Below are 18744 nucleotides of genomic sequence, written 5' to 3' on the forward strand. Positions count from 1 at the left end.
TTGAAAGAAGGAAAGAGGTGCTAAGATGGAGTAGGGGAGAAAGGGAAGGACCAGAAGCTAGAGGGTCTCAAAGGCCATAATAATAATATTACAGTTTTATCCTACAATAGGAAATCATTGAATGATTTGCACAGAACATAGTCAATTTTCTACCATCTGCTAGTTATATGAAAAATAAATCAGAGGTAAGTATGACTGGAAATGGAAGGTGTTGTAGTAGTCCAAGTAAAAGAGGATGGCTGCTTGGATTAATTGGCAGTAGAAATAGAAAGAAGTTGGAGAATGATAATAACAATAGCAATAATTAAGATTAACTGAGCGCTTACTATGTGCCAGACACTGTTCTAAGAGCTTTATATTCATTGACTAATTTCATTTTTACAGCAATCATATGGGAATTAAGGTATTAAAAAATAAGTAAGCTTCTTATTCTTACACAATTAGTAGTAGACAATCTTAAGTTTAAACAAGGGCTGTCTTATTTATGAGACCATGGTCACTGCAATCTACACTGGATACATGGGAGATAAGATCTGGGAATACTGAAGAGTTCATGATAGATTAGATGATGTGTATATCGAGGAAAACTGTGAGGTTTCAGTTTGACTAGGCTGGTATTAGTTGGACATATGTGTCTGAAGTCCAATAGAAATTCCAGACTTGCAATGTGATTTGAAAGGAATCATTTCCTTTTTAATTTTTTTAAAAGATATTTTATTTATTTATTTATTTATTTATTTATTTATTTATTTATTTATTTATTTTAGGTGGGGAGGGGCAGACGGAGAGGGAAAGAAAGAATCTCAAGCAGACTCCTTGTTGAACGCAGAGCCCAAAGTGGGGCTTGATCTCACAACCCTGAGATCATGACCTGAGCTGAAATCAAAAGTCAGATGCTTAACATAACTGAGCGATCCAAGTGCCTTTTTCCTTTTTTAAAAGTTACATATAGATATAGATATAGATAGAGAGCCTGGGAAATAGATGAGTTTGCTTAATATGAGAGTGTGATGCAAAAAGAAGTTGAACTGATATTTGAGCAATTCCACAATGTTGGGGCCAGATAGAACAAACATGTAAAGAAGCTTAAAAAGAGTTAGCTAAAGATGCATGAGAAAAACCAGGAAAGCATGGTATCATGACATGCATGAGTGTTTTGAGAAAGGAAATTGTCAACTGGATCAAGTGCTGATGAAAGATTATAGAAAGCGACTAAGTGGAACATCTACAGGATTTAGCAACATAGAGGCATTGGTGTCATGGGGGCGGAAGGCAGACCATAGAGTTTGGTGAGTGATGAATGGGGAAGAAGTAGGGAAGGATGGCTATTAATGGGAGTAAGTGATAAGCATGGAAGACAGAGTGGGAAATGAGGTTAATATGTGTATATGCATATTTTAATGTTATACATGAGCATATTTGCATATTGGTGGGGAAATCAGATAGAATGGAAAATAGGGAATAAACAAGAAAAAGTAGAGAAAACCAGCAGCAGAAAGCTATATTAAGGAATTACAATACAGAACCAAACAAAAAAATGGGATGGACTTAGGGTTAAAAGCTATAGATCCATTGCTGTCTGCCACCAAGGATCAGTTCTGAACTCCCTCTCTTAGCTGCATTCTAGAGACCACATACAGGATTCAGGAGGTTGGACAGATTGACAAAGAGTGTGCCTTCAGTCTTGAAATCTCTTTGTGTTGGCCCTCTCTTCGGTTTAAGTAATAACTTGATTATATAAATTAAGATGATGTGGTTTGTTGATTTTGATTATATTGACCTATATATAGGAAAAGTAATTAATTCCCATGGTCCCATGGAAGGAGTAAGTTAAGCAACACAATCTAGATTTTGTCTACTTGGCGATGGGCACTGAGACTTACGCTGTTGAAGAGAGATCCCTTAGGGCTCCAGAAATATATAAAAGGCTTAAAGCCATCAATGTGTTTATTCATTTGATTATACATTGAATACTTAATTATTCTGCAGATATGTATTGAGCATCTATTACTTGCTAGCCACTGCTTTGGACAAAGGGGGTGATGAAAATAAGTGAAATCTCTGCCTTCATTGAGCTACACTCTAGGGAGAGAAAGGTAAAGATATACATACTATCATGATATTAAATATACACATATTATAATATGAGGTCTGATAAGCACTATGACTCTTCAGTATAAAATTTAAAAACACAAAACTGACGGTTTGGGCAGCAATCCAGATAGTTTCCAAAAATGGTGATATATTCTATGATACAAATATGAAGTGGTTATTTTAAGTGAACAGAGGACTATATGCACCTGTAATTTAGAACTGATAAGTATAATGCCTGGTGACACATAGTAAACATTCAGTAGGTTTTAACTATTATTATAGGACAGACTATACGACAGACTAGCATGGAGTGAATAAGCAATAAGGGCTTGGGGGAAAAATAAGCCCTAAACTTAACTAGGAAGGATGAAGAGAGCAGGCAAATGAAGAGGAGGAAAAGCTTCCTAAGCTGAGGGAGGAGCATCTGACAAGGCGAAACAAGTATGATACTGAGGGATACATTTAGGAACCTGTTATTGTTTTGACTGAAGTACAGTTTGTGGCCATCTGAAGAAAAGTGCATTGGAAGAACCAGAACAGGACTCCAGTGTCTTCTAGCTCTGGAGAAGCCAGGAATCATGGTAATGTTGAGGGCGGGGTGAGAACAGCAGTGTCCCCTAATCCTCTCCACTCTCCCTATTAGACTGTAGCTACTAGAAATAACTACCTGGTGCCAGGTATTATACTTAGGGCTGGAGGAAATAAATTACATTTGAAACCTACTTTCAATGAGTTAACAACAACGACATTTTTTTGAGTAATTTCTACATACATGTACTGTTTAAAGTGATCCCCATATATTAATCCATTTAATCCTTAAAACAACTCTATCAGCTAAATAGAATTCTTATCTCCTTTTTATAAGTGAAGAAACTGAGGCACAAAGTTGCAAGTCTTGTTCACCATTGTATTCTTAAGGCCAGGCATACTGTCTGACATCAGAATTTTTCAATACATATTTTTAATGAATAAATTAATAATGACCAGATGAATCATGTCAAAAACTGGGTTTGTTGGGGCCAGGGTTGCATGTACATAATCAGGTCACTGTCTCCCTGGTTATATTGTGAGATGATTATAGGACAATGGTTCTCAAACTTTCTGATGCATGATTTCCAGAGGCTCTTGCTAAAAATCTTATTAGGTCTAGGTAGAAGCCCATGAATCTGCATTTTTAATAGGGATCTCAAACATTTTATTCTAAGATGATACCTGAACAAATTCTGGAAAACAGAAATTTGCTGTGCACCATGAGTTGATAGTCATTGGAGCTAGATACAAGACAAGTGATGGTGGTTGTGGCTCAGCCTATCAAAGGAAGGAGAAGGGGAATGGTGACTTCTAAGAAGTATAAGGAAATCATCAAGTGCAGTGGAATGGTGGTTACCTATCTCCTTCATCCATATTGCAGGGGTTCTCAACTTCAGTTTATTGACAATTTGAACTTTTATAATTCTTTGTTGTAGGACAGCTTTCTTTTCAGTTATAGAATGTGTAGCAGCAACTCTGGACTCTAACCCTAGATGCCAGTAGCTTATGCCTCCCCCGCACCCCAGTTGTGACAACTGAAAATATCTTCAGATATTGATAAAGGTCTCATGGGGTCAAATGACTCGAGTTGGAAATGACTGCCACAATGGAAGACAGCGAGCTTTCTCCAGTCCCTTAGCGGTAGCAATTTCTGGCCTTCTAACCTAGAATCATGCATGACACCTGATCTGTTTTCTCTTGAGTATTACTCTGTGAGACACTCTGCTTTTTTTTGACAAGTATAGTATACTTACTTGGCTTTTTCCAGGACTCACAATATGTGTCACCGCCCCCCCCCCATCTGGTTTATTAAATCAAATGAGACAGACTCTCAGGGTCAAGACATGGCTGATATCCAAAATAATTATTCCTTCTTCGGGTTCTGGAGGGCTCAGATCCCTTTTACTCAGTTTACAGGGAATTATAATTAACTATGACAGCAAAATAGGATCAGTTTCCCAGAAGATATATATTATAAAAAGGAAAAAAATCAAAGAGATAGAAATAGTCAGATAAAATTGCTTGAAAGAAAGGAGTGAGATAAATTTGAAAATATTTCAGCATAAAATTGTCAAAAATCTAGAATTTGGAAAATACAGGAAATTTCCCAGTCTGGAAATTACTCCAGTCCTTTATCTTCCATAAAAGTAAACTGGCAACATGTAATCACCCAAGGGTATATCCTTCACCTTTCCTCTCCATTAATTTCTCTTAACTGTTCTCAGCATCTTTCAGTTATATATGGGAACAGTAAGAGTGAAACCTTGTTAAGAATTTTTGATGGAATAACTATCAACTACTATTGTATAACACTATGCAGTATCATATCCCCAGTAATATATGCAAAAATCTTAATCTTAGCATAATGCAAAGAGTAACCAGGCAAGTATTTGCTATTCACTACATACTTCTAGTGAATTAATTCCTAGTTCACTGGCTAATCAGATCAGTGAATTAGTGTGGGCATCCAATGAAACAGTTAAATAGTTACCCAAAGCACATTCTTTTTTTTTTTTTTAAAGATTTTATTTATTTATTTAACAGAGAGAGATACAGCAAGAGAGGGAACACAAGCAGGGGGAGTGGGAGAGGGAGCCCGATGTGGGACTCGATCCCAGGACCCTGGGATCATGACCTGAGCCGAAGGCAGACGCTTAACCGACTGAGCCACCCAGGCGCCCACCAAAGCACATTCTTAATTAAAGCAGAAAAAAAAAATCTACTCAGATTTATATTGACTTCAACTTTTAACTAAATTTATTCACCTCGGAATCTATTATAACAAACTTTATTGTTAAATAAATTATTTGGTATGAGCTACCTTGACTAACATGCTTTGTTGAAGAGAATAATGCTGCCTAATTAACGTTTAGTAGGAGAAGAAAGACAAGGAGGTCAATACTATTTTCAGAGGAGACCAAAAAGATGGAGAATCAGTCAGAGAGAAGAGAAAAGCCCAGCACTGCACCATCTGTTATTTTGGGCCAGGAAATATCTGTAACCTTGTTACCCCCATCCAGTTCCTTTAAGTGATTTCAGAAGATAAGGTAGCAACAGTTACCTTATGCTCATGCACAAACACTGTTACTTCTGCCTTGAATTGTTTGCCCGGAGACAAATACTCTCAAGTAACTCCGTGGTTTTTACTTGCCCTTCACCCCTGAATCTGGTCAATTCCAGGTGGTTGTGGGGTGATCAGCGAGACAGCCAAAGACTCCAACTCCAGGTGGCTTCAGTGGGAAGCAGGGATTGAGGAAAGCATAAAGGCAGAAGACGGCTGGGCAGAGACAGCCTGCTTCTACCACCACCACCGTCTTCGCCCGTACAGTTGTTCAAGCTGCCAGAGGCTTCTGGTTGCCATGGCAACTGTTGGGCTCTGCTGCAAACTCAAAGCAGAGCCTCTGAAGTTAGGTACCAAACACGGAGCTCAACATACCGGAAGGCAACTGGGGATTGAGCAGAGAGCAAGGATTGCCCATGTAATAGGTCTCCAACTCCTATGGCTAAAAGGACCATTTTAAAATAGAATTTTTGTTTATGTTTCTGTAAAATGCGATAGTTCTTGCTGGGCGTTATTCATGAGCATCCTTTGGTGCCCTGAGAGAGGAGACTGCCAATCGTTTCACTCGTAAAGGCAGCGAAAGGGGGGTTGGAAACGTGATTACCAGGAATGCACCGAGCCCGCTCATTCATTCATTCAATTAGATATTCAGCCTCTCCTGAGAGCTCATTTGTGCCGGGCACTGTGCCAGGTGCTGGGACTGCAAAGCGAAATGAGACACCGCCCAACACTCAAAATTAACGATAATTAAACATTAGCAGAACCTTCGTGAGCCTGGGGAAAACCGATTAGGTATGTAAGCTTGCCACGGGTCTCTCTGGGAAGGCGGATTCAGAATTCAAACGCGGGAGAGAAAGAGGCAGTGGCCCCCGAAATAGTGTCAGGCAGGAGGGTAGGCCAGGGGGAAGAGGGAGGCTTCTTCCCCTAGGGAGGGATTCTGTCGAGGCCACTCAAACGTTTCTCCGAGGCTGAGAGAGAGAGCGAGAGAGAGAGAGAAAGAGGTTTGTTTTTCTTTTGGAAAGACGGAGCCCTTTCCCCCACTGGGCTCGATTTCTAGTAGGAGAAGCCCCGCCTCTTTGGGCCTTAGATTGGCCCGACTCTTTTTCAGATAATTTATGCCAGCATCCTCTGGGTCTGATTGGCTCCCCGGCTCGATTCCGCTGCGAGTCGCATCCTACCTGGTTGGGAGGTGTACTGCCTTGCCACTCTCCCCCGCCGTACTCTCCTGGCTGCTGCCTAGGTGCGAGAAAAAGTCCTAGCTTGGAGAACTGAGCGGAAAAAGCGATCCTGATGGGTTCTTGGAAAGCTTTTCTCTTCTCGCCTTTTCTTCTGTGGAGTCAAAGTAGAGTGGTGAGGCTGATGTTCTTGTTACTGACCCTGCATCTGGGAAACTGGTGAGTAAATTCAAGGACTTAAAACTATTCTTTGGGATCAACCCCCTTCCCCCTCATTTCTTTTCTTTTTTTTTTTTTTTTGAAAACCATTCTAAGTCAAGTAAGTAGCATTTCTCTGGACACAAGCGCGGTATTTTACCATCATTTTATTTTCTGGTCAGATACACTTATTTTCAGATAGGATGAGACGAGCCTATGTATGAAAGCATGGAAGGCAGTTCAGTTTTGGATTTGTTTTGTTTTGTTTTGTTTTGGCTTGTTTGACTTGGCATAGTAGAAACTAGTAAAGGTTCAGTTCCAGGGAGATGGAGTAAAAATGATTTTGCTACTAAATTTAGCGAATGAATGTCACTGATGAACTTTCTGGATAATTCTGCATTTTAAAGAGAAAGTTATTTTAGAAACTTGTTACACAACATGGTATGTATGATGATTTTCTATAAACAAATATTGCTTTTTCTCTTACCTTTTTTTTTTTGCTATTCTGGAAAAACCCAAAGTTACATATGGAGAGAGATTATAAATATGGCTTAAAAATCAGGGTTGAGAGTGTGTTATATTTAAGTTAGAGATAACCATGTATATTTTATTGAGCTATCTGAATAATTTTTGTTTTAATTGGTTATCTACAAGGAGGTAAAAAATTGTATGGATATGAATATGTGTGTGTGTGTGTGTGTGTGTGACAAAGAGAGAGAGAGAGAGACATTAGCAACCCCAAGCCTCCAATTTAACAGGAACAGGATTTGGACTCCTTGGACTGTAATATCTTCCAATAAAACTTTGAAATCGTTCTGACAGAAAAATAAAATGCTCAGGTATTGTACCTGGATATAAGAGTAGTGGCTGAATGGAGTTAAAATATATTAAGACATAGACACTATTAAGGTCTTGGACATACTATTCATATCATGTAACTGTATTTTATATAAATGTATATTTAACATATTATTGTATTATGTGATCTTGTTTAGAACTCAAGTAAAATGCAATCACTATGCAGATGGAAACATGTCTTTATAACTACTTGCATCATTACTAAAAAAAATGATGATGATGATTAATTTTACTATACAGCTAGAGTGAATATTTATGTCATTACCAGCAGATAGAACAACTATATTTTCTCTCCAAAAACAGAGAATAGATTAAGCTATGCTAAGCAGTATTTGACTGGCCAGAAAATGTTTGACATATGATTTTTTAAAAAAGTATTACGGTTTTAATTTATTTACCCTTTCCCCTTAGAAACTTAAATTTGTTCTGCATGGGCATGAACATACTACTGACTAATTATTTCCTGTATATAAGTTGTATCATAATCACTTATTTCTTTGAATATATTGTAAAATTATAGAAGATATTTTGGTCAATCATGTATCAGTGTTTTCATGCATCTTCATAATAATACAAATGAATCTGTATTCTCATAAGTAAAAACAGATTTACCCAGTGGTTTTCTGAAGTAACAACCTGTATGCTCCTTTGCCATTGTAAGTGCAAGTTTCCCTTGGAACCTAATAGACAAGCTGATTGATGAAATATCTAAAACAAAACATCTAAAGAGATAGTAAAGAAATCATATCTTTTGTTTTTGAGGCTATTTATATTACAATTATCATAATTGGCTCCAGAACTCTCTTCAAGTTGCTCAGAGTAAAAGAGTTATGTAGTATAGTGGACAGAGATGGGTTCTGGAAGTCTAGAGACATGATCTGTGTCAAGAGTCCTTACCCTCTTTGAACAGTTAATTCATCTAGGAAATGAAGGGCAGTAGGAGATCACTTATGCTTTCTACAAGTTTTCATATTCAGTATGTTTTAGATTTGAACTGAAACATAAAACAACTCAATCGTTGCTCTATTGGCTTTTCTTTGCAGTTTTCAAGAGTGAAATTCTAATTGGAATTCCATGTACTTTTTTTTTTTTTTTTACCATATGTAAGAGTGAGTGAGAGAGAAGTGTTATGCAGTTAAAATAGATAAATAATTCATTTTATCATAATAGTATAGATGATTTGGATTATTTTGGCCAAACAATAAAAGAATATTAAAAAAAATAAAGCTATATGTTGCTGTTATAATTAGCTGTCAGGGCCTCCATGATGAGAGTTTATGTCTTTAAAGTATCTACAGTTGTGGTGAAGTTTTCACCCTTTTAATATTTAGCTGGAGATAATGGGTGTCAACATGTATAAAACAGTTACATTCATATTTCCTTCTCCCTTTCTCCTTCTTTTGAGGGACGTTTCTTTTAAAACTAATCACAAATGGTTCTGTTTATAAGAATTCTGTTGTCATTGCTGGTTTCTAAAATAAATCTTCAAAGTCACCTATTTGGGGATTTGCCAAACTGGAAGTTGTTATTTCTTATATTTAATCAGAGACAATAGCTTGTTTCCTCATTAGTTTCCATCAAATGCATAAAGGAGAGACACTATTGATTTTTATATTGCTGAACTATGAAAGCCTATCCTATTGTTGTAACTAAAAGCTGTAGTCAAGGTTCCTGTGTTTCGTTCTCTGTGAAGCTCTATGGCATCTTGACAAGTTGGTTAAAATCTCCTAAGCTTGATTTGACTTATTTATAATGTTGAGAAAATCTAACTATAATCAGATTTTTAAGAAGCGTTGAAAAAAGTGCTTGGAGGTTTTAGTTATTCTAAAAAGTATTTATGATAAGCTTTGATTAAGAAGTTATATTTTGAGAGAGCCCAGGGAAAATAACTTGTTTTTTTTTTTCCCAATTTCATGAGTCAATAATCATACAACTTAGCAGTCAGTTGCCAAAATGAAAATATTCAAATACACTTCCTTTATAAAATATATTATTTTCAAGTAATTTCAGTATTTTGTGGAGGTGGTAGTGATTGATTTTTCTTTAGGCATCTAATTTTTGACTTAATTTTCTAATAAAATACTGATGCAAACTTGAGGACAAAATTACCAAGTAATGATGTTCCATGATAACAGAATATTCAAAGAAGGACCGAGAGACAAAATGTTTTGAAACTAAAATGCAAATACTGTAATAGATCAATCCCCTGTGTATAGAGTCTTATAGGTATATCCTTCTATTTTGTTCCATTATATACTATGGGACATACTTTTGCCTAAGCAACAAAAGGAAATGTTTGACTTTTCATTCAATCATTAAATAGGCTAATCTAATATTTTATAGTTATATAAAGGTGATTAAAATTTGTCTAAGAAAGTATTAATGAAGGCAGGGTCCCAAAGGAGAGGGGACAAGGCAGGGTGGAAAAGTGGGGGGAAAAAAAGCTCTTGAGATATTATGAAAATATGATAAATGACTGCCATGAGGGAAAGAGGAAAGGTGTGCATAAATTAAATGTATGGGCCTCAGGGGAATAATTCACATATACACAAGGTACCAATTGAGAATCCTGGACTTGGCCATGAGAATGTAAATTCTAGTTCTAGCTCCACCATTTCCCACTAGGGTAATTTCAGGAAAATCTTTGAGGCAGAGAGTCCTCATTTGTGAAAATGGAAATGAAATTCTCCTTCCTAGCTTGTGTCAAGACCAAGAGAGAAAATTATTGCAAAATACATAACACTTAAAATTTTAACTGAAAAGATATAACAACAGATATTCTGAGAATTACAGTGATTCTAGTATTATTTATGCTGGTTAAAGTTGTCTCAAGTGCAGTAAAGTCCTTGAACCCTTATGCATTATTAGATATGTTTTGGATTCTGGAGAGATCATTCATTCTTTTATTCAACAAATATTTCTTGAAAGCCTGTTATGGGCCATACACAGTACAACATGCTGGGTTTACAGTGGCGAGCAGACTAGACCTGAGTGTTACCTGTATGCAGTTTATACTCACTGCTAAGGCCTAGATTTATGGTATTAATCAAAGCAAAACATCTTGTAGTCACAATAAAGAAACATACATTCAGAACTCCCAGGATGAACAGAACAGTCTGCTATTAGAACAGATCTCAATCAAGGAAAGAAAATTAGAGAGCCATGAGATTTCTCATCACAGTACCAGAAGACTATGGGGGAAATGGCTCCAAGATTATAAAAACAAATGTTCAGCCTAGAACGTTACACTTAGCCAAGCAACCAATCAAGTATGAAGGGATAATACTCCTTAGATACTGTTCTTTTCCCCATTTTGCAGATGGGAAAACTGGGGCACAGCAATTTTTAGGAACTTGCTAAATATCTTCTTGCTGATAAATGCTGAATCCAAGACTCAAGTCCATGTGTTCTATGCCCAGAGCCTGCATTCTTAACCACCACACTTCTCAGATTACAAATGCAATATAAGTCAAAGCAAATAACATGACTATGGATGAGTGGGGGGAAAAAGGATAAGAGGGATGGAAGGAATGAGGAAAGGAAAGAACAGACAATGCAATTGATAGAAACAGAGGAGGTATAAAAATCTACTGTGTACCTATCACATAATCTGGAATATTATGTGCAGTGCTAGATTAATTATTTTCGGAAAAACTTTAACAAAGTGAAGCCCTTGATCTAGAAAAAATATCATAGGATAAAGAGTTAAAAGCAAGAATTTGGAATTCAGATAAGTTTTTTTGAGGACTCAAATAGGAACTTATTTCTAAGGATGCTATATAAAATCATGGTTGAATTTATTACACATAGGTATAGCGGGACAAACCATAACCACGTAGTGAAAGCTACGTGAAGGCAGATTTTCTTTCAAAAGGCCTCTAACAGGGGCGCCTGGGTGGCTCAGTCGTTAAGCATCTGCCTTCAGCCCAGGTCATAATCCCAGGGTCCTGGGATCGAGCCCCGCATCGGGCTCCCTGCTCAGCTGGAAGCCTGCTTCTCCCTCTCCCACTCCCCCTGCTTGTGTCCTCTCTCTCGCTGTGTCTTTCTCTGTCAAATAAATAAATAAAATCTTTTAAACAAAAACAAAAGGCCTAACAAAATAATGGATGCCTTATCACTAGACTTCTTCAAGTAGAAGCTTGTTAGAGTTCTTGTACTCTGTGGGAGGCAGATGAAATTTATGTCTCTATTTTTAAGTATCTCAGAATCTAATTCTGTTTGTAGTAAAATAGTTTAACCAACTGAAGCCTCATGTTTCAGGAAATAGTCTTAGCTATTAATTCACTCAGTAAACATTTATTGAGCATTAGCATTCATTCAACAAATATTTATTCAGTGCCTACTATGTGTTAAGCTGAGTTCTAGCAACTGGAGATGCAGTGGTAAGTCAGACAGAATCCTTGCCCTCATAGTGTTTGTATCCTGTGTATAGGGCATGTATGTAACAGAAAAATGCTAGATGTGCAGGACAAAGAGGGCAGAGTCCCTGTCCCCAGTGACCCTGTACTCTAGCCGTTTACATTGATGATAAAATGCTGTATTTGCTATTCAGAATTCTAGATGAGCTATAATGGGGACACCAAGGAAACTGGTGTCAGTTGCAACTCTGGGGAAACACTGAATGTTCTCACTGTCATGGAACAGTATTAGTGAAGGAAAGAGAGAGAGAGAGAGAGAGAGATAACATTACTAGTCTGTGGCCAGTGGTATGGTTTAGTAGGCCTTTTGAAATTGAAAACTGTATTCCTATATCTTCTGGGAGATCCTTTACTCTGGTCATCTAACCTGTGGCATTAAAATAGCAACATCCTGTTATAATCTGTATCATTTAGTTTAATAGTGAACTTCTGAACCGTGGGGATCCTTTTCTCCCAGATACAATGTATTTGGAGATTTAAAATTTCTCCTTATTTTTAGACAAATACATTGAGTAACAGATACATTGAGTAACCCAGTAGTAGAGATCGCGCTAAGCATTAAGGACAGAGAAGTAAAGTTGACAAAGACCCTCCACTCTAACCTGCAGCTACATGGGCATATCAGAAAGTCTATGATGAGAATATAGTTAGCCTAATATAAATATTTTAATATTGGTGTGATTTGGTTCTCCAGGTAGCTTTAAGACTGCTAGAATCAAGGATTCTGTACAAGTTAATATCTGAGTAGAGTTAATATTTGAGTAGATTTCTAGGACTGTTACTTGTACAATTTGTGAATTGCTTAAATGCAGGGACATTACCTAACCTCTTATGCATCAGATATGTATAACTGGCAGAATAATCTTCCAACACATGAAGAAGATTGTTTTGAGTAAAGATTGCCTTTTCCACAAAATAGCCATATTGACTAGAACAAAGTAACCATATTGGCTAGATTAAATTTAAGTGTTACTCAGACATGTATGTTCTATAAACTAATCTGTGGTTCCATGCAGGTGGCTTATGAGTGTATGTTTGTGTTGTCATTTCCTTAGTAAGGGTTCTTTTTGAAAAACCTTCAAACTGTCACACCTGGAATGACTAGAAAGATAGTTTTGCTGCTTTTGTTCTATGCATCTGTATTCTCTCCTTTTTAAGTGAATGGGTCTGAAGGTATCCTTATGTCAATAAAAATATTTTAATCTCTCATTTTGTGATCCCAGGACTTAGGAAAAAAAGGTATATTTTTCTGCATTCAGAGGAACTAATTGCCATTTCTGTCTTTGGTTTAATTTTAAGATCTTTTAATATGTTTTCTAATTTAATAAACCTCCTTTTTGCAAAATTTTTAGCAGACTTCTAGAATTTATCTGATGCATAAGAGCACTGAAGGCTTAGAGAATGTGAATGTCATAAAGAATTATATTGTTTCTAAGGCTAATTTATGTTCTGTCAGGATCTATGTATATAAGTTGGAACAATAGAGAATTTGGTTTTTATTTTAATATACTTTCAAACCAATGGTCATTTTTAATAGACTTAATGAAAATTATGGTTTATTTTACCTCCTCTAAAAAATATGTTTTCTTTTTATTCTGGCAGGGCAAATTTCATCTAACAATTCTCTTGTTTAATGATTTCTTATAAACTCCCATATTGATTCTTCTACTTAGTTATGATGATTTTAACCTCTTACATCTGAATTATGGGATTCTGATTAAAACTTCATTAAATCTATAAGGTAATTTAGAGATAATATATTAACAATGTTGTTTTATAGCCAAAATGTTTACTGTGCCTTTATTTTTTTTTTATATTCTTCATTTTTTTTTGTTTTTTCACATAAGACTTATATCTTCCCTATTACATTTCCTCTTAATAATTTTGTAAGTCATACTGTTATTATGAAAGAAATATTTTTGTTTTTATTTATGAGGGGTTAGTGCTAGTATCAGAAAGATACTTTGTTTTTTTAAATTAATTTTATATTACATTAGCTACAATAATAAATTCTCCTACTAAGGCAAATAGTTATAGTTTTTAGTTGTTTATTTTCTTGATTCACTGTAATTTTACCTGCAAATAGCAAGATGGGATCTAATATTCTTTCCATTTATTCAGTGAGTATTTTTATTGGACACCTACCATGTGTTAGGCATTGGGCTATGTGCCAATGATACCACATTGAAAACCTTAACCCTTACCTTCAATGAGCTTAGAGAAGGTCATAAATAAATAAGGTAGTTAATTAAGATGCAATGTGATCAATTTTATAGGAGAGTTAAGCCCTGAACATTTTGGAAACACAAAGTGGAACACACTTACTTAATATTCTAGGCAAGGCTCCTTTCTCCTCCCTCAAATTTCCTAAGTATTCTTCTCTATGTGTGTTAAGTGATAGATCCTGTATTCCATTGTGCTAAAAAAAAAAAATGATCATCGAATTGAATGGACTATCATTTCACCTCTCTAAAACTCTGAAAGTTCAGATCTGTAACTGTAATGCTTTTACTTCTTTTGCTTCCCTACTAACTTTTACAAATAATAAAAATGATTCAGAGCTACAATTGTAGAAAGGAGCTTTGTACAAAAGAATTTAGCAGCTAGAATATAAAGGAAAAAAGAAAACAAGAAAATTCACATTTTTATTTTTTACTTTACTTTTCTTGTCTTAATTTCAGATCTAAAATCAATGGCTATATCTACTCTTTAAAAGCTAGCTCCCGTAGGCTTTGGCATTAGGATATCTTCTACTCAGAAACATTAGAACAGGTATGTTTCTTTCCTGGAACTTGTCACTTGACTTATGCTTATAGAAACATATCTGATGTTTATAAACAAACACTAATCTGTAATGAGCAACAGCTCAGCTGAGGCCTGGCTTTGGAGTTTCATCTCCATCGTCTAAACAGATTAACGGAAGAATTGTCCCCAGGTGTCAGAACCAGGACATTACAGTCACCTTTATATGAAGTATCTAAAGGGTGACTATATAATTTATCATCCAAATTAGGCCATTTTGTGAGTGAAAGAGGGTGCTATTATTATTCTAGGACAACAGGTGTAAACCAAAGCCATCCTGCGCAAACTCTGATGAATGTTTAGCCTTTTTATGAAAGACAGTTTCTATTAATTGATTGACTTGCTATAGGCTTATATTATTTTTCTCTAGCTATAAAGATGAATTCTCTTTATAATTGTATGGTATAACATATGTTGTTTTACTTAGTCATCACTAGTTCAAAACTTTTGCTTGTTTTATTAAGAACAGTAATACACTCATTAAAGCACTTTTTCACATGCAATAACTTATATAAACAGATTGATTTGTATCATGTCTTAAAATAGCTTAGACAAAAAAAGACAAACCGACACTGATGTAGGTGACTCAAAACTTTTTGTTAGTAAATAATTAGCGCTGTCAATTAAAAAATGTGAGAAGCAGAAGCCTTGGAGATGCAGATGCCAAGATGAGATCAGACATGGAAGAGATTTTTGAGAGAAATGCCTGTGTGAGATAAAAAGGAGAAGTGGAAGCAAGCTGAGGTCTGACACCTCCATGGTGGTCGGTGGGGCAGGCCGGGGGGGCGGTGGGAAGACATTTGTGTCAAAAGAGTCTCAGACTGTCGAGCACTTCTAGTAAAGTTTCGACCAGGCCAGTGAGAGTTGTCTAACATGAGTTGCCCTTTAGAGGAGCCCCTCGTCCTGCAGGGATGGATGTGTACTAGGACTGCCTCTATGTCCAGTTATTGCTGGAAGCAGCCCAGGGAGGTTTGGGTCTGGTGCAGATGTAGGTCTGGTCCGGAGGGCTGGCAGCTGGAGTGTCAGTCCACATGTTCCCGTGGAAGAGCCAGGCAGCAAATTTTCAGGGCTGCCATTGTTTTCTTGGCAGAGCATAAAGCTCTGCTTCTCTCTATAAAAGGCTCTGTTTAATTATTTGATTTTATGATTAGAAATTTATTTAAAAATTCTATCTGACTTATAGGAAAAGGCAGCTCATTTTTAGGTAGGCATTAATGACAAATGTATTTATATTACAAAATTCTACAGAAAGACTGTAGCATACTATTAATATACAAACAAAATTCAATTTTCTACAGCTCCGCTAGTGTAGAATACTTAGTGTACTCATTATGCCGCTTTCCCATTAAACCTTCAGCCATTTTATACATAGGTTTTGGTAAAACAAATTGTTATATGTTATTTTTCGTATAACATTAGAATATGAAAGTAATTTTCTATTTTCGTAGGCTATTCACAAAATCAGTCAAATGGATACATCCATTACACCATAGGGTTACATAATTATTTACTTAAACATACTCAGTATTTAAAATTTGTGCTATCATAGATAATACTGTGATAAACATCTTTTCATATGATAGTCTTCTATATCATTTGTTTGAATAGTTTTCTCCTTTATTAGAAAATAAGATAATTTAGATCAGGAATACAACTTTGTCTTTGCATTTTCAGAAGTTAGCACACTTGCATTACATGATATTTCCTCTATAAATGAATTAAAGCATTGTATTGGAAGTTAAGCACACATGTTAGAAAGTCTTTTCATCGGAGAATGTGTGTGTGATTCCCTGAAATTATTATTCTAACCTTTTGGAATTCAAGGATGGAGATTAGCATCCTATCCATGCACAATCCAAATGTACTAATTACCTACCATAAGTGTTGCTGCATTCTTATGAATTAGAAAACTCACAGTCCAATCACCCTGGATTTTTTAATAAAGATAAAATGAGATGATACTATGGAACCTTCCAAAAAAAAAAAAAAAGTGAGAGAAAATAGCCTTCAAATTAAGTTAATCTTCCTGGTTTTATTATTTAATAGGGTATGTCCTGGAAACTCTATAAATCTATTTTTTCTCATCTGTAAAGTAGAAATATTAATATTTATTTCATGAAATTACTCTGGATTAAATGACATAAGATGTGGAAAGAACGAAGCACACAATTCCTGAAACATGGTAAGAACTTAATGGTGCCCTCTAGGCACTCCGTGGTTGTTAGTAACAATAAAAACATCAATCTTTAAAATAACAGTTACTAATGTTTTATACTCAGGGGTCTAAATGTATTTCCATTAATTATAAAATTATACTTACCCAAATTATTTAAAAGAAGTGCTTGAGCATGAGTCAAGAAAATCTCATTGTTACCTAAGAAAATCATACTTCTTTCCCCCAAATAAATGGTCACTCAATGTATATAAACATTACAAAAATCCCCCAGCCTGTGAAAGATATTGAGACATCAGATAAACTATGTGAACTATTTTTTTAAATTATGACAAGTACTCTTTAATCACCCAAATAATATCAATAAGATCTTAATGTAATTAAAGAATATTCTGAAAGTAATTTAGAAAGCTTGGAGGGAAGATGTAGAAAAATCAACTATAATGAAATTTCCTTTCTATTATTGCCAAAAATGAGGACAATTAGCTTTGTGATAGCACTGAGATTCTCATATTACCTCTGAGATAGCTGGGAAAATGGGAATATAAACCACTATGAACATGTGCTTTTGGATTATCAAGATGTTGCTACTGTTAAAAAATAGAAAAAGCTTTTTATTATTTTTTTTTCCTGGAGACTTCCATTTAACTACAATCATGTTTCAAAGAAAGATCAACTGCTTATATGTGCAGTGGCCTGCCTCTAACCCCCAGATGTTTCATTCTATAAAACTGGGGTTTAAAGTTAAATGGATGCTCTAAAATTTGGGTTGTTGCCAGTATCTTAGCAATTCTAATTAGATAAGATAACTTTCCTGGAGGACACACCAGCAGGGATTCTTAATACTTCAGGATTCTCGGGGCACCTGGGTGGCTCAGTCGGTTAAGCGGCTGCCTTCGGCTCAGGTCATGATCCCGGGGTCCTGGGATCGAGCCCCATGTCGGGCTCCCTGCTCGATGGAGAGTCTGCTTCTCCCTCTCCCTCTGCCTGCCTCTCTGCCTACTTGTGCTCTCTCTCTCTCTCTGTCAAATAAATAAATAAAATCTTAAAAAAAAAAACAAAAACTTCAGGATTCTCAGTGCTTTAGTTTATGAATGAATGTGTGTGTGGGTCTGTATATATTTTATTGAAGGAAATAAGAAATTATATTAAATAAATCATATAACTATATTTCCGTAGTATATACTTTTTGAAGTTAAAGACAGCAGTACAATTAATATAAATAAGCTCTTCATTAAAAACCTGTTAACTAAATGTACCATAGGGGTTCACATATGAATTTAAGTTGTGTACTGTGGTGGTAAGCTACCCCCAAATCTCAGTGGCTTATGACACTAAATGTTGATTTCTCACTCAGGCTACATGGCCATTGTAGGTCAGCTGTGGCTTTGTCCATGTTGTCTTCACTCTGGGAATGAAGTAATGGTGTAGCCTCCAAGTATGGCTCATCTTTTGGTAGAAGGACAAGAGAGATATGGTGAACTGTGCACTGACATTAGATCTTCTGCTTGGTAGTGATGCATGTCACTTATATTCCATTAGCCAAAGCAAATCACAAGGCCACACCCGAGTTCAATAGATCAGGGAAGTATAATCCTCCTGTAAGGAAGGAACATTTCAGGTCACACGACCAAGTTAGAAGTCAGTGGAGTGAAAAGTATAGTTCTCTGACAGGAAGGAGAGAAGAAATATTGAGAATAATAGCCCACCTTATTATCTGCCGATAATAGCTATCAATAGAATTACTATGGAGAAGAAATAAGGTAGCAGATACTATAAAGGTAAAGTTTTAATTTATAATGTTAATTTGTACTCATTAAGGATAAAAAGGGTGGATGTTGATTAAACTTATGGTAATAATTTTGCTATATATATATCAAATCATTCTGTTACACATTTTAAATCTGTAGTATAATATATGTCAATTATATCTCA

The 18744-nt window shown here is 35.9% G+C and overlaps 1 protein-coding gene across 1 annotated transcript in view; it reads left to right on the plus strand.

The window, feature by feature from the left end:
- Positions 1–5924: 5924 nt before the first annotated feature.
- Positions 5925–18744, plus strand: part of GABRG1 (gamma-aminobutyric acid type A receptor subunit gamma1) — an 81078-nt gene continuing 68258 nt past the window's right edge. Inside the window, exon 1 of the mRNA XM_006727326.3 lies at positions 5925–6579. Coding sequence (XP_006727389.1) covers positions 6476–6579 — 104 coding nt within the window. The 5' untranslated portion in view covers positions 5925–6475. The remainder of the gene's footprint in view (positions 6580–18744) is intronic.

Source organism: Leptonychotes weddellii, chromosome 2 (genome assembly GCF_054177405.1).
Source record: "Leptonychotes weddellii isolate Sample4059 chromosome 2, ASM5417740v2, whole genome shotgun sequence".
In the NCBI taxonomy this organism is placed as follows: Eukaryota; Metazoa; Chordata; class Mammalia; order Carnivora; family Phocidae; genus Leptonychotes; species Leptonychotes weddellii.